Genomic DNA, 16,317 nt, shown 5'->3' with positions numbered 1-16,317 from the left:
GCTTAAGCATCCATTACTGGATTATCTTTTTATTACAGACATTGCAAAAAGGCATGTAACTGCAAGCTCTGCAGAGGAGGTTAGGAAAAAATAATTCTGAATCCGATCCGAATCTCAAAATATGAATAAAGATGACTAAATCACAGAAATTACAGCTCAACTTCAGACTCTTCAGATTTCCTTAGTTTTGTTTTATGGTACAGACTTGCTTTCAAGTCAGACTTTTAATTAGTTTGACAGGAAGCGTCATTTTTCAGGACATGTATTCTAAGTACTAAATAAGGTTTCAAATTTTGTATTTTGATAAGCACTTGGAAATATTTAAAAAACACAGGCAGGCAATTAGTCTTACTAACACCACCAGATCAAAAAGATGGAAGTGACTGTAGAAATACCATTGGTTGCATAGTGAGCTTATTACAGAGAATTAATTTCAAGGTCAATAGTCAGTAAGGAAAAAACCCTTTCAGATTAATCAATTTTAAAGACGAAAAAAATTCAGTATTTTCATTCAGTGTTACCACACTTCCCCACAAGGAACACTAACCTGTACGACTATATGAAGAGCTCACTTTGTTGTTAGGCTGATAACCCAGTATCTGAACACAGACACAGTAAAGGCAGTTCTCATCTGTGTGCTCCTGTAGCCCTGTATCCTCTGTATTTTCTAAAAACTGAGAGGCATCTGAACGGCTGGTATTCATTATTTCTGTGAGACTGATCTGCTGTCGGAGCATCTGAAAAGGGCTTTTGACAACATCACTTGTACCTGATGGAAGACCTGTAGACAAGCAATTAGACATCAGAAAAAAACGAAACCAAGCAACCAACAGCATCTCAATTAAACTTCCCTTTTTAAGCCTTTTAAGGCTGGGAAGGGTGTGTGTGTGTAAAAATCTAGAAACTTTGAGTGCTTAAGCTCCTAAGATTGTTAGCATTCAAGAAACAGACATCACATTTTAGTCCCAGCTTATCATATATAACAAAATACTGCAAAAGACAGAATTCAACCTCTACACACACATAGCGTACACACATACTGTACAAAGATGCGTAATAAATCCTGACATTACATCAACATCAGTAACAGTAATACCCATGTAATACTAATATGTTACAAATTTTCATAGCATCAAACAAGATTCGTACAACAATATACCAGCTGTTTAAATGACACATGCACCAATGAACACAGAGACACAATTAAAAAAACTACGACTTAGTGCCTGCAACAGGAATAAACTAGAGTCAACAATGCCGAAACAAGCTGAAGACACTGTAGTGACAAGCTCTTCCGTGGGCAGAAAATACCAACAAATACAATTTTGAACAAGTTACTTTACAGTGAAACTTAGCAACTACAGAAACAGACTTTCAGGGAAATCAGCTTTACATATTACGTTAACACCGCAAAGGAAAGAAAAAAAAAAAAATCAGAAAGGTACGTCTGTTTGGATGTTCAAAGTGCTTGTAATAAAGTTCCAGTTAACTAGGAGGCAAGACAACAGCTATCCTGTACTACTTTAGGACCAGTTTCAATGGTTCTTTTTCAGTTGATCTACTGAGAAGACACATACGGACACCCTACAGATTTCTGACTACTCTGGAGCAAACAGGGAGCGCATTCCAGAACAAGTCAGGCATTACAGAGCACTTGCAATTCTCATCACATCTGCTGGTTAAGTGTCACGGAAACATCACAGAAAGACGAAATTTACTTTCTGACATACACATCTATTGGTTCTTTATTTAACACCTTTATTGGTTCCTATAAATTCTTGTGTAATCAAAGGGAAGTCAAAATGTTACAGGTCAATATGTATGCGATATACATATTTTATCTTAAGTTCTGTTACTTTCTTTAATGCAGTATCACTACCAGTCTTTGATTAGCATTAGCTCTGATTATAATCAAAGATATGTAGACTTTCGTCCTTCATTTATTATAGCCGGACCAAGCTTACATTGCTTTGAAGCAACAACACATAATCTCAAAGAAAGTAAGCCAGGGAATTAATGGCCTGCTATTCTGAATCCTGAACACAGCTCTCAAAATGTAACAGCTGAGAATAACCTTTTCTGTAAAGAAAAATCAACAAATAAACCACCCCCAATGCCCACCCCCTCCGACGTACAAACAAACAGCAGAAAGATACAGGAGAGGAACAAAACCAGTACCTCCTGCATCAGGTGCAAAGACCCTAGCTCCACGATCATCAAACGGAGGTGTGGTTTTCTTCTGGAAATATGGAGTTTCCTTCACCTGGAATATTCAAGTGAAAACTAAAATTAGCACAGGTAAAAACTAAAATTAGCACATAAGAAACAGATTTTATGAAATAAAGTGTTGTCAATTTTTTTACTTCAGGAAAAAGATCTAATTAGAGGAGGAAATTAACAATAGGCTCCTGAGTATTAAAGAAAAGCCGATGAGAAAAACATACATGTGTGAATGAACATTTCTTAAGCAAGGCTTAACAACAGCAAGTGTTGAAATACAGTGGTGACAGGCTGTAAGGAAACCACAGATCCAGAGGCGGCTATTAATGATCTATCTGTCCATGATCACTCTACACCCCTGGAGACCTCAGGAGAGCAGTGCAAAACCAGAACATCTGAAGTGCTGCCTTTACGATCTTGTAGAGTTGAGACGTTTCTCAACTCTACAAAAAGAGTTGAGAGAGAAAAAGTGAGGCAACGTAAATATGCCAGAAAGACTCCAAAGGAGAAAAAGCAGTCATTTCATAAAGGGGGAGTAGAGGCAGGTATGATGGCAAATCTAGCTTTAGTAATTTTTTGAGATTAGTAAGAAAGTAATTTAGGTTTGAAAGGCACAGACTGAGTAAACTAAAGATACGGAAGCCATTGATTTACCTTTGACATTGACCATGTCCTTTTTTTGATAATTAAGTAACAGAATATTAAACCCTGCAATGCATCAGCTTATTAGATGGGAATGTGTTTTAACAAAGTAGAAAGTGGAAGGCAACTGATGAAACACTTCATCTGTTTTAACTTAAATATACGCATCTGTGAGGTTAAGTAAAGACAATATAATTTAATGCTATGATGATATATATACATATGAATTAATATTGTATAATTTATAATTTAACTGTGTGATTATGCACATCATTTATGGTTAACCAATGAACATACCTACTTGGCTAAAGAGGTATTAACAAAAGTCCACAGACTACGCTAAGTTTAGTATAAATGCTAGCTATCAGCTAGAAATCTTACGACAGCATATTTATGCTACCACTGTTTAACAGTCTTCTAACCTAGCCTGTATCATTATTTGCCTAATAATACAAAACAGACTAGCACGCTTCTGTAAACAGGGTTATAAAAGAAACTCTTGTTCTCCAAAGTGCATTCCTTGAAAGTGCCACATCTATTTGTCCTCATTTCTCTAGATCTAATATATTCTGGTGAAAATGCAACAGTGGACTACCTTTCAGTATGAAAGTGCAAATGAACGCATTTAAGTTATCACATACGTACCTGAAATATTTCATTGATATCCACCGGGAGAGCAAGGCCAATGTAATCATCAGAGCTACCATACGTAGCATTAGAAACCATGGAGCGAACAGAAGAGGAACGCTGAAGTGTGTTTTGGTTAATAGGACTTAATAAATCTTCTTTATCTAACGAAGCATAACTTAAAGCTTTCATGAACCTGTAACATTGAAATAATAAAAGTCACAATCTTGGTAAATCTCTTTTTGGCACAAGTAAGAAGGACTGCTGACACAAAACCTATCCTCATTGTAGGACCCAGAACTTGTTACTCTGTCAAATCACAACTATAGGCTCATTGCTTTTTTCTGTCTCACATTGTATTGTATGGTTTGGCCGTTCCTTGGATAAGCTTTTTTTTCTTTTAAAGTCTTCAGACAGGAACTTGAGAGAGAGCAGGACGGAACTTCTGTTTATGGGGCTGCCAACCCTGCAAAACCACAAATTTTCTCCAACTTAACAGGCTTCGAAGATTTACAGCCCAGACATGGTCAGTAAAGATGTAGGCTTTTAAACTGCTAACTGCCTCATTTTGAAATGTACCTATACACTGAATGTACCTTCCCTGGATATTCACAAACTCTGAGCTGAGCAGCCACATTCCTGCAAACTCAAAGCTTGAGGCTGCTAAGGATGTTAACAAGGAACATTTTTTTCCTGTACTCTAAAGGTGACAGAATGGGTGGCTCCAAAGCACGGAAAAGAATTTGGTCAACATGGGAGCACAAATAATGATCTTGAATGCGCACAGTGAGCAGAGGCGATTGTGACAAGCAGCCCGAGGAACAAGGAAATAGGTTGGGAAAATGAGACAGGAGAGAGGAGGTTGGAGAACAAGTCCTCAGTGATCATCAGAGTCCTAATGATGGAAATTTCATATTTGGCTGTCTGCCATTTTACTTCTCAATGAAGATAAAAAACTCGTAAATGTTTTCTGCTAATCACCCTATGTAGATGGCCTTTAAGTAGTGGATTAAAGTTTCCTAGTTAAAAGACACGCACCTCAGGAACAGGAAATTTTTACTGTGTAACTGCAAATTCTTATACACTGGAAGGTAAAGTACAGTAAACATTTGATTGCTTGACTTTCTGCCTTAGAAATAATTTTCTATCCTTTTTTTTGTTTTAGATACGCAGTTAAAGTGTCTTCTTATCCGTAACAGATTTATATTGAGATAAAATTAAATTATCAAGGTTTAACCATGTAAGGGTTCAAGACATTATTATGCAATGGGAATGCACAGAACACAAATTACAGGATACCAATAGTTTTCTTGCTCCTAATTCTGACCAATGCTAATGACAGTAGCAGTGGACTTACAAGACAAATCAAGCCATACTTAAAAACGATGAGAGGAAATGGCCTCAGCTTGTGCCAGGGGAGGTTTATATTGGGTATTAGGAAAAATTTATTTGCCCAAAGGGTTGTCAAGCATTGGACCAGGCTGCCCAGGAAAGCAGTAGAGTCATCACCCCTGGAGGTACTTAAAAGATGTGTAGACATGGTGCTTAACGACATGGTTTAGTGGTGGACTTGGAGCGTTAGATTTATGGTTGGACTTGATGATCTTAAGGGTCTTTTCCAACCTAAACGATTCTATGATTCTAAACCCCCAAAAGTTACCAATTGCATTAGTTACTTCATAATACAGCAGTCTACAATTACTTGCAACAGAAAATTAAAGATAAAGGTATTAATCCTAAACATTTGTCCCTGTTTTTCCTGGAAAAGCTAGCAGATATATCATTAGTAGTGATAAACACTGGTAAGTTTTCACGTAGGCATGTCTGCAGGTGACAGGGTGAGAGCCACAAGTGGGATCTGAGACATGCATGTTAACATTTTTAGTTGCTCTTTAAAGGCAGAGGTGGAAAATTTAGTCTCACAAAATAATTTATGCAAAAAAATAAGCTTTTCAACCTTTTGAACAAAAAGAACAACTAGAAACATCAAAAAATCAGTTTACAGCTTCTGGCTGCTATGAACACATGAATTTGTCAATCAAGCACGAATCGAAGAAACTTCTCTGAAGACTGACAGAAAAACAGCCTTGGCAGACAAAAAGGACAGAATATTTCTTTCCAATTTATTATTTAGACAGTAGTTACAGACAGTATTTAGCTGGCAGTAGTAACACACTCAGAAATTAAGAGGACTACAATCATTTAGCGCAGACACTCAGCAGTAACCAGTAAGAAAAACACATATACTAGTTACATCATAGTCTGTCCAATCAGTTATATTAGTAACCAACACAATCTGACAATCTCTTTAATATGTACACGTGCAATTTTTTAACCTTCTCAAGAGATACGAGCACTCCAGGCATTCCACTTCAATGTTAAGTTCCGTTTTACCTCAAACCAGGACAACAGGTCAGCTCAAATCCTTGAGCCTAACCACTAATACCAGAGATCACGAACAGCTAAGCGCCCGGAATACTGACTGTTAGTATTACACTGCACGCAGAGTCTCAGGATGAAAGTCCACTGCAGCAAGGCTGCTTTGCATATCCAGGACATGACCAAGAACGGTACAACATTACTATAGCCACAACAGAACCTGTACTGCCACTGCAATGAGACAGATTTAGTCCTGCATTAGCACAGGCAGCCAGTGACAGAGTAAGGAACAGCACTTCCGATTTCCAGGTTAGTGCAGCTTAACTACTGAATCGTCCTTAATTTAATCAACACAGTCTAGTTCTAACTTAATTGAACAAAAGGACCAAAACTTATCTTTTATGGCATCTTTGCAGAATCATGTGAAAATATCAACAAATGAATGTTGCACTTAACTGGGACAAAAAAAGCATAGTAATATCCAAGCACTAAATACACTCTAACGGGTAGGTGGAGCACAGTTCAGGGACTGCACATTTTTTGTTCTGTGTTTTAAGCAGATCACTGATGTACTGATAGTTTCTCCCCTTTCTCTCATCTGAGAGAAGATGTTTAGGTAAGAACAGGGATATAAAGTGTCTTTTCACTTTCAACGGTAATGTGAAAGTCTAATGCACTAGCTAAAAGATTATTTGATAAGAAAAATTTGGTAGAAGAGCTTTTAAGAGAAAGTTGTTAAGCACTGACTGTAGCTGCTGGAACAGTGTCAATGTCATGAGCTAGATATCTTACGTAACTATCCAATTAGTCTTCAGAACATCTAATATTACTCAATAATAAAGAGGTGACACCGCCATCTAAAAATAATCGCTATGAGTAAAATCTTTGCTCTGTTATAGCTAAGAAGCCAAACTGACATTCCTATCAGTGGTACCAGTATCTCATCACTGGCCTCAATGACACAGTGAACACAAATATAGCATACTGGCAGGAGTCCCTGTCCTAAAACCTCACCAAGGAACATCGAGAAAATTCTCTTCTGAAATGTAGCTCTGACTACATGGACAATTTTGTGTGACTGCAGCTTTAGTAATGTTGACAGTGTAATTGCATTTAAATATTTAAAAAGTTAAACAGAAAGCAAATGTGATAAAAGGAAACATTCTCCTTGTGACCAACAGCATTAAAGGTGCTGAGCACAGCTATGAAATCCAGGCTTCTCTGACAAAACTTACACAGTTGAGAATTCTCATTCTATTATGTAATTCTCCTAATATCGATACTGCTTTCAGTGAAATTATGAATCATCCTGCAACAACTGTCACTTTTAAGTGAAGTTGGAAAAAGTATTAGAAAGACACTTTTCTTACTTAATTGCTCTTACAGCTCTGAAGAAATGAGCACATAATAATCTCTTACCGGCTTGGGGTCAGCCGAGAATCCAGGCTGCCAGACTTCATGGTAATAGTGTCAGTAAACAGCACGTCCTTTGCTGGAGATGCTAGGGCTTCCGAGTGAGACAGTGAAGGATGCATCCTCTGCTGTTGTAAGCGTTTTAGTGTAGCATAGCCAAAGGCATCTCGGGAACTTGTGTAGCTAAAGTTATAGTCAGCAAGACTCTTTATCGTAGCAAGAGAAGGAGCTTTAAGAGACTGGGCTCTTCGGGGAAGTGTGTGAGAAGACCCTGGCGGTACCAAGGATACGGAGTTGGATTTTGAGAGAGGCAGGTGGTTAGACTGTGGTGTTGAACAGTGACTTGGTTTAACTGTTTTTGTGCTTACCACAGTACTCAAACTTCCGCAGTCAGTATCTACATTTGTAGTGTCCACACCTACAGTCTCCCTTGAAGGGCTAGAGCTCATTGAGCTTATGCCACTTGTTGTGGTATCTGTATTAAAACTTAAGCTACGACTCTTGAAATGTGTTTGTGTAGTACCATCTCCTATTAGCCTCTCTCTGCTTGTGTTTTCCCGGTGAATTTCATTTCCAAGACCTTTTGGCAGCTTCAGGTCATTTTCTCCAATACTTGGCGTACTATCAGTATCTTCCATGTGCTTACTTCCAACAAAAGAAGTTTCTAATCGTAAAGTCTGGATTTTAGGGACTTTGAAAACAGGGTTGAATTCTTCCCCAGCAGGAAAGTCTATGCTACCAGAAGGTTCTGTTACTGTACGATTTCGCCTCAGGCCTGATTTACTGTCAGATGATGTCAGCTTTCCTCCTTTTGGATCACTGCTACTTCTGTGTTTTTTATTAGGTAGAGTAAGAGAGTTTAGAATGCGATTTTTCACAAGTCTACTAGAAGAGAAAAAAGGAAAGGGACTACGGTCCTTGTCCTTTGAAGGTCCAGGTCTGTCATAAAATATTTGTTCTGCATCTTCAGTAATATCTAGGAAGAACGTACTAGTGGAAGTACTACCAAAACGGTCGTCCTCCATGATGAACATACCTGAAATTATAAGACTTTGTCACTGCAAGCAGACATTTCTTCAAAGTGTATAAACTATGTTGTGAAAAAATGATTCTATAGAAGCCAAAGTGGGAGACTATGCAATTTATTGCAATTTTAATTCAATGCTTTTTCTGCGGAACTTAGTAGTGTAAATTAAGTATCTTGAAGAGTACCTGAGTTGAAGGTATTATTGCTTCAAAAGAAAAGCCACACTATCTTATTTCAGTGCAAATGTCTAGCTACTAGGTTTACAACTGGTGCACTCCTTTAATGATATCTAAATATGATATATTTCTGGATTTAAATTCAAATATCCACAGCAAAATTAAAATTATTTCTACATGTATATTGTATATACTCAAAATACACAAGACTAAATACAGCAATACTGTGTGTGTATATACACACAGAATATATTCTAGAATATTCCTTTGAGGACAACCAAGGAAATGTATCTTTATAGCTAAGCATGGAGGTTTCTGCAGGGTATTACAGCAAGCTGCCATGACTTGACATAAAAACTAGCAACTTACTCTGCTATTACAATTTCTTACTTCTTTACCAAATGTAAACCTAAGTCACTGTTCTCTTCCCTCTTACTTGTCTACATTTCTCTGAAGGCATATAACTGTACCCCTGCTTGCACTTTTCTTTCTTGCAATAGTACCTTTACATCATTTGTAAATGATGAACTTCATCTTGCCAAAAGCTTGGTTGGTAAGAACACCAAAATGCTGTTTTGTGGTGGGTTTTGGGGTTTGTTTGTTTTGTTGTTGTTACTTACTTGATGGAGCAGATTCGCTTTCACTGTTATGCCTAGAACTGGTGGACTCAGAGTTCAAGCTAAGAGTACTGGGTATAGAAGAAAGTTCATTGCAGAGCTGCTCCATGTCATCAGGGACCACTGGCCAAGGCTGTCTACGACTGTGTCTCACTGCATCCCAGTTGTGATGCTTCAAAATGTCACATCCTTGTTTAGTTTTGGCTATTAGACCAAGCACGTAGACACAGGTTCTGTATTTAATGTATATATAAAAAAAGAGAGCAACAATAATAGCATCTAATGTAACTAAACTTATTTCTCTTTTGAAACAGTTTCAAAACAATTCAGCAGAAACTGCCAAGTAGCTTTTTGTTCATTTTTATTTCTAAATCAATGAAAGCTTAAGAAATTCACTAAAATATCCGAGATACACTATTCAAAAATAAAAAAATCACTGTTACAAGAGCCTGATAGAGTAGAAAAGTACCGTCTATTTATACTTTTAAAAACTCAGAATAATGATGAAATAATAAATTGATTCCAACAGAGATACAAGCAGCTAATATTTTAATTGTTTCTTAAAAAAAGAAAAGTAGTATGTATCTTTTTTCATTTGCTTACCGCATGTTCTTCCAGAATTCCTATACAATTCTGTGGTTGTATAGAACTTAAGATTGATACTAAGTCATCAATGATCTTTAACTGATTTCCAAGTAAGTGCAAAACTATACTTCTGTAAATTAGGTAAGGCTATCTGAAAATCTATGGCAACTATAATCTGTAAATTTTATGTATAAATCAGATACACATACCCTCTAACAGAGAGAACCTCACAATGTTGGGCAAGTGCCATTATATCAGGAATTACATTCTCCTCTTGAAGCAAGTTAAGACCCCAATTTGATGATCCAATATTGCCCTGGAATAAAAGTTTGTCAAGTAAGTTTTGATTTTTATGTGATCTGCAGCACTATCAGTGCAAAGCTTTTGACATTTTTGTTTGCTGTCAGTACAGTTTCAAGGCACATCTCCTCAAAGCAATTAAGAGATTTGAGCACCCTTTTTGGCATTTCCTTGTCCTGAAAATCCAAAAAAGGACTAGGCACACCATGTATAATAGCTAAAACTGCTCACAGTTAACTACTATGTATTCCTCATTTTACCAATTCTATTACAGCTGGCAGTATGATCTTGATTTACTCATTTTACATTCTTCTTGCACGGGCCTTTTATTATATACCTACAGTATCTTCCACCTTGGACATATGCTCCAAAACAAACTTTGGGGAAGACAACAAAGAAGCAGACAAACAGTTGAGGTGGCAAAGCAAATTCAGAAATGTAGCATGGATAGGCACAGACACAAGGCTTTTGCCTATGCTAAGTACCAGGGGTGTCATGACCATATATGTTCAAATTCAGGGGCAGCCAACTTTCTTCCAGAAACACTGAATTTTGGACCATCACAGTAAATACATTAAAATCAGGCTGCAGCAACTTGTAACTATTGGTTCCACACTTATATTCCTACTACATGTGGCAACCTGTTCTTTTTATTCATTAAAAAAAAAAAGAGACAAAGTGACTATTTAAAAATTCAGAACAAAAAGGTGCAGCGAACTGTTTTCAACTTAAAGTCCAGTTAGGGTACAGAACACCAGCTTGGAAAAATCACACACATTTTAGGACAAAAACCCGAACTAATAATTTTATGGGATTTTGCATAGTTATCGCAGAATCAAAGAGTCATAACAGAACTCAAACAACTGCAAAATGTTTGCAAATCTATTACTAACCAAGGCCCAAAGGGCTGCTTTCAGCTGCTTAATTCCTTCCCACTTATCCAGCACTGGGGAACGAACAGTGTAACTTAGATCTGTAACAATACTCTGAAGGAGAAAAACAGAAGAAAAAAAACAAACACAACCTCAGTTGAAAATGAAAAGACGACCTCAAACAGGTTCTCTTGCATTTTTAGTAGAAGGTACAGCACTAATTTAAAGTATGCACCCTACAATGAACAGTGCTAGTTCTGGAACAATAAGCATAAATTAACAGCAATGGTAATGCAAGTAGAAAATATTATTGTAACCACTGATTACATCAAGTTACTTCAGATTTTATCAAGATAACAGATTAATCAGACTAACACAATGCAATACATAAACTGTCTCTTGAACTTTTCAACTATCATTCAATTCATTACATCTTCGTGCAAACCCACATTAAAAGTGAATTCATTTAAGCATCTATGGCTTAAGTTTTTTTCTTTAGCTTTTCAGGGTATGAGAAAGCAGATTTTACTCCCTCATCTCCACATTTTTGTATGCATAAAAGGATAGGCACAGTTTTACTTGTCAATATACAATTCACTCACACAGACTGAAAAAGTTGTTTTCTATTCTAAGATTTTGCTAGCCGTTTTAAGAAAAATATTGCAAGGTACTTCTCTGATATTTCAGTGTCATGGGGGAATTTTACATGAGACGAGATGCCAAAGACTGTCTCCATAACTTTTTGGCCCCATATAACTTCAGACTTGCATAATCAACTTGTTTTGCAATGACTGTTTAAATGCCATTTTTTAAGAAAACATATTTAAAAGATGTTACAGTAATCTTTAAAATCTTTCAAGTTATAAATAGTTATTATCCTCACCTGAGACTCCAATAAATGGCAGCCCGTTTTATGGTGCACCAGTTGGCCATAAAGGTGAACTGGCAGGTAGACGTGTGGTCGCTGAATTCTGGCAGAAAGAGAAATCATATGCTTTCCCAGCAATTCTGACTTTTTTTTTAAAATAAATTACACTGCAGTGTAATGCAACGAGTTACTCGAGTGTTTTCAGGTGAAGAAGATTCTTTTGGAGAGTTTACACTAGACTACAATATTTCAGTTGGAAGTGACCTAAAGTTATTAGTCCAACTACATGAACAATTCAGGGCTGACCAAAAGTTAAAGCATGTTATTTAGGGCATTGTCCAAATACCTCTGAAACACTGACAGGCTTGGGGCATCAATCACCTCTCTAGGAAGCCTGTTCCAGCATGTGACCACCCTCTGGGTAAAAAAATGCTTCCTAATGTCCAGCCTAGACCTCCCCTGGTGCAGCTTTGAGCCATTCCCACGTGCCCTGTCACTGGGTACCAGGGAGAAGTGCTCAGCACCTCCCTCTCCGCGTCCCCTCCTCAGGAAACTGCAGAGAGCAATGAGGTCACCCCTCAGCCTCCTTTCCTCCAAACTAGACAAGCCCAAAATTCCTCAGCTACTCCTCACAGGACATTCCTTCCAGCCCTTTCACCAGCTTTGTTGCCATCCTCTGGATGCATCCAAGGACTTGAGGCCCCCCGGGAGTCAGTTTGCCCTCTTGGCTGCCAGGGCACACTGCTGGCTCACATGGAGCCTGCTGTCGACCAGCACCCCCTGATTTCTTTCGGCAGGGCTGCTCTCCAGCCACTCCTCTCCTAGTTTATACTTGTGCACAGCACTACTCTGTCCTAGCCGCAAAATCTGGCATTTGGATTTGCTAAATTTAATCCCTTTTATCATAGTCCATCACTCCAACCAATCTAGATCCCTCTGCAAGGTCTGCTGTCCCTCAGCAGTCAACAGCACCTCCTACTTGGTTATCACCAGCAAATTTGCTAATGGTGCATTCAACTCTTGCATCCAGATCACTGATAAATATATTGAACAGAACCGGCCCTAGAACTGAACCCTGAGGAACACTACTGGTGACTGGTCACCAGCCACATGTAGCCCCATTCACTTTGAGTGAGCCCACCTTTGAGCCCTGCCCTTCAGCCAGTTCTTTACCCAGCACACCATGAACGCACTCATCCTACAGCTGGACAACTCTTCCAGAAGGATGCTGTGAGGGACAGTATAAAAAGCCTTACTAAAATACAGAAAAACTACATGCACCACCCTCCACTTCCCTTCATCCACTAGACAGGTGACCTTATCATAACAGGGTATCAAATGATTTAAACAGGACTCTCCCTTTGTCAACCCATGCTGACTGTGCCTGATGATTGCATTGTTCTTTAAATGCCTTTTAACAGTACCCAGTATAATCTCTTCCATAACTTTTCCAGGAACTGAGGTTGGACCCACAGGTCTATAATTTCCTGGGTCTTCCCTTACACCCATCTTGTAAACTGGAATAACATCAGCTAGCTTCCAGTCAGCAGGGACCTCCTCAGACTCCCAAGATCTTTGATAGATGATTGAGAGGGGTTCGGCCATCACATTTCCTAGCTCCTTCAGCTCCAGGATGAATCCCATCAGGCCCCGTGGACTTGTGAACATTCAGCTGGTCCCTTACAATTTCAGTATCCACAAATGGAAAGTCACTGTTCCCACACTTGTGGTCCTCTGACTCAGGGGACTGGGCAGCACAAGGCCTATCAGTATTATTAAAGACTGAGGCAAAAAAAAAGCACTGAATGCCTCTGTTTTTTCTTCATCCCCATTGGTGAGATAACCATCTTCAACAAGTGTCTGTCCAATATTTTCTTCAGAAATCCTCTCGCTATTAACATACTTAAAGCCCTTCTTGTTACCTCACATGACACGGGCCAGTTTCAATTCTTATTGAGCTTTGGCGTTTCGTGTCTTCTCCCTGCATATACAAACCACAGCTCTGTAATCTTCCTGTGAAGCCTGACCTTGCTTCCAAAGATCATACAATTCCCTTTTCATTTTGAGGTCTGCAAGGAGTTCCCCATTCAGCCAAGATGGTCTTCTGCCCCATTTGCTTGACTTACAACACAATGGGATTGCCTGCTACGGTGCTTTTAAAAGGTGGTTCTTAAAACTGACCAACACTAAGACCTCAAAAGCAGATTCCCAGGGTACTTTGCTAAACAGTTACCTGAATAGCTTAAAGTTTGCTCTCCTCTATTCCAGGGTAGCAATTCTGCTGTCCTTGTTTCTTGTTACACTGAAGATTTTAAACTTAACCATTTCATGATAACTGTAGCCAAGACAACCACCTACCATCACATATCCCACAAGTCCTTCTCTATTCACAAATAGCAAGTCTAGGAGGCTATCTCCTAGTTAGCTCACTAAGTACTTGTGACAAGAAGTTATCTCCTACAAACTTCAAGAATTTCTAAGACCTGCTCGTCACAGCAGTATGACATTCCCAGTCAATGTCTGGGAAGATGAAATCTCCCATAACGACAAGGGCTACTGATACAGGAATTTGTCCTAATTGCCTACAGAATAACTCATTGGTGTTAACACCCTGGCTGAGTGATGCCAGAACACCCAGTACAACATTTCCCATGTTTCCCATTCCCCTAATCATCACCCAGAGGCTCTCACCTACATCGTCACTAATGGTATGGGCTGTACAATCAAACCTTTCCCTTATAGAGAGACACTTCCACATCACCTGTCCTGTCTATCCCTCCTGAACAGCCTGTAGCCCTCCATCCCAGCACTGCAATCATTAGCAAGACTTGGTGGAATGAGTCCCATACCAATGATATTGTAGCTCTGGGAACTGACCAATGCTTCCAGTTCATCCTGTTTTTTTTCCTCATACTGCGTTTGTTGGTGTACAAGTCTTTCAGATATGCTCCTGAGCCCTCTATGCTCCCAGGAGCAGTGTAAACATTCCCACTAGCATTGCCACCCTCAGGTGATGCTGTGCCAACTCTTGGCTTACCTACTGCAATCCTCTTGGTATTCTTTTTCCCCACTGATTCTAGTTCAAAACTATCAGTCCCAACATCTTATGCCCAAAGATGCATTTTCCCAAATTTACCTTTGGTTGCTCCGACGAACATAGTTATCCCCATCAACAGGTTTGCGGTATGTTGTAAGTGCTTCATTAAGTTGTTCTTCAATCAGTTCAACATACTTTAAGTTATATTCCTAAAAGAAAACAAAGGTTGGCAAAATATAGTATGGTACTTTATAAGGAAGGAATAATTGAAGTGCTCCTCAAGGAAGGATGAATTTCTTTATGATTTGAAGATGAGGCTCACCAAAATTACTGCCCTTCATGCATACAATGATTTTGCAGAGTCGACAACTGCTTCCATAATTATTTCAGTGAATTTGTTAAAAAAGGAAGGAAAGAAGGAAATACTTCACATGTGGCTTTAACCTGAATAATCTCTGACCACCATGCATTTCACTATTCCTAGAGAAGCGACATCTTTTAAGTTACTAAGGCAATATATGTATTGGCACTAGGAATACACGTATGTGAATATGCAGTATTTTTAAGAATCTTTGACTTTCTAAATCTGCATATTCACACCCTTCCTCCTCCTCCTAATATCAAGGACACTTTTTATTCTTAGCATTACCTTTTGCCACTTTTCCATTTGTTTTGTTACATAACCTCTTTCATTTAGATATGAGAACCCCTTTGGGATGGACAGAAATCTGTAAAGTAACATCAGACAGTTAGTACTCCTCTTAAAACAAATCACAATCTGAATAAAAACAAATGCACGTTTGTTTCCACAGTGTAAAGTCAAACAGCACATTCAAAATTTACCTTAGGAGTAGAAGCAAACCCTTGTCTCCAAGATGAGAAAGAGCTGGTTTCATTTGGATAAGGGCATGAAGATTGGCCTAAAATAATTAAAAACGCATAAGGAGCATCTGGACACCGTATAATTCTGAAAACTACAACAATGACAACAGTCTGCCAGAAATGAAGCCACACGTTTTTCACAAAAGGAAGTATCAAACAGCACTAACTTCATCCTAATATTATCCACTTAAGGTACCCTCTGTCATTAAATACACTTTAATTCACAAAAAAGTATAATGATCACAATACCTGAATTAGTCTAAATGCGTATTTAAAAGTAGGCATAATCCAGCAGTCCACATTTTCTTGTCATTAATACTGCAGTATTTTCAGCAAGGGGGTCTATAAACTATTATGAAGTCCAGCAATGACAATCAAGAAAGGAAGTCATGAGTTGCTTTTTGCATACTTTTACTTTGCTACTGAGGGAGGGGTTGGGGAATGACTTAAAAACTAGCATACCAAAAAGAGGTTGAAAAGGGAAAGGATGCTCACCTTGTCTTCACATGCCTCATCTAGAATGTCAAGTGCCTCAGAAGAAATAGTTTTATTTTTATCATGTAACTGGGTCACCAGTAACTCAATCCCCCAGTTGCTGAAGAACTCTACATTTGCTCTCAGCAATACTCGTAAGTGTTTTGTTGCATACAACCTGCAGCTCTGCAAAAGTAA

General features: G+C 38.5%; 1 protein-coding gene across 1 annotated transcript in view; it reads right to left on the bottom strand.

Annotated features, from left to right (window-relative positions):
* RICTOR (RPTOR independent companion of MTOR, complex 2) overlaps positions 1–16,317 on the bottom strand; it is a 67,232-nt gene that overhangs the window by 3,591 nt on the left and 47,324 nt on the right. Inside the window, exons 21-32 of the mRNA XM_009894671.1 lie at positions 16,141–16,305; positions 15,607–15,683; positions 15,413–15,491; positions 14,863–14,972; positions 11,742–11,829; positions 10,880–10,972; positions 9,896–10,002; positions 9,105–9,334; positions 7,288–8,317; positions 3,508–3,685; positions 2,179–2,263; positions 548–781 (exon numbers count right to left, since the gene is read on the bottom strand). Of these exons, the coding sequence (XP_009892973.1) occupies positions 548–781; positions 2,179–2,263; positions 3,508–3,685; positions 7,288–8,317; positions 9,105–9,334; positions 9,896–10,002; positions 10,880–10,972; positions 11,742–11,829; positions 14,863–14,972; positions 15,413–15,491; positions 15,607–15,683; positions 16,141–16,305 (2,476 nt within the window). The remainder of the gene's footprint in view (positions 1–547; positions 782–2,178; positions 2,264–3,507; positions 3,686–7,287; positions 8,318–9,104; positions 9,335–9,895; positions 10,003–10,879; positions 10,973–11,741; positions 11,830–14,862; positions 14,973–15,412; positions 15,492–15,606; positions 15,684–16,140; positions 16,306–16,317) is intronic.

Source organism: Charadrius vociferus, unplaced genomic scaffold (genome assembly GCF_000708025.1).
Source record: "Charadrius vociferus isolate BGI_N301 unplaced genomic scaffold, ASM70802v2 scaffold450, whole genome shotgun sequence".
NCBI classification, from domain to species: Eukaryota; Metazoa; Chordata; class Aves; order Charadriiformes; family Charadriidae; genus Charadrius; species Charadrius vociferus.
Note: the sequence above shows the minus strand (reverse complement) of the source record. Positions and strands in the feature narration are given on the sequence as shown.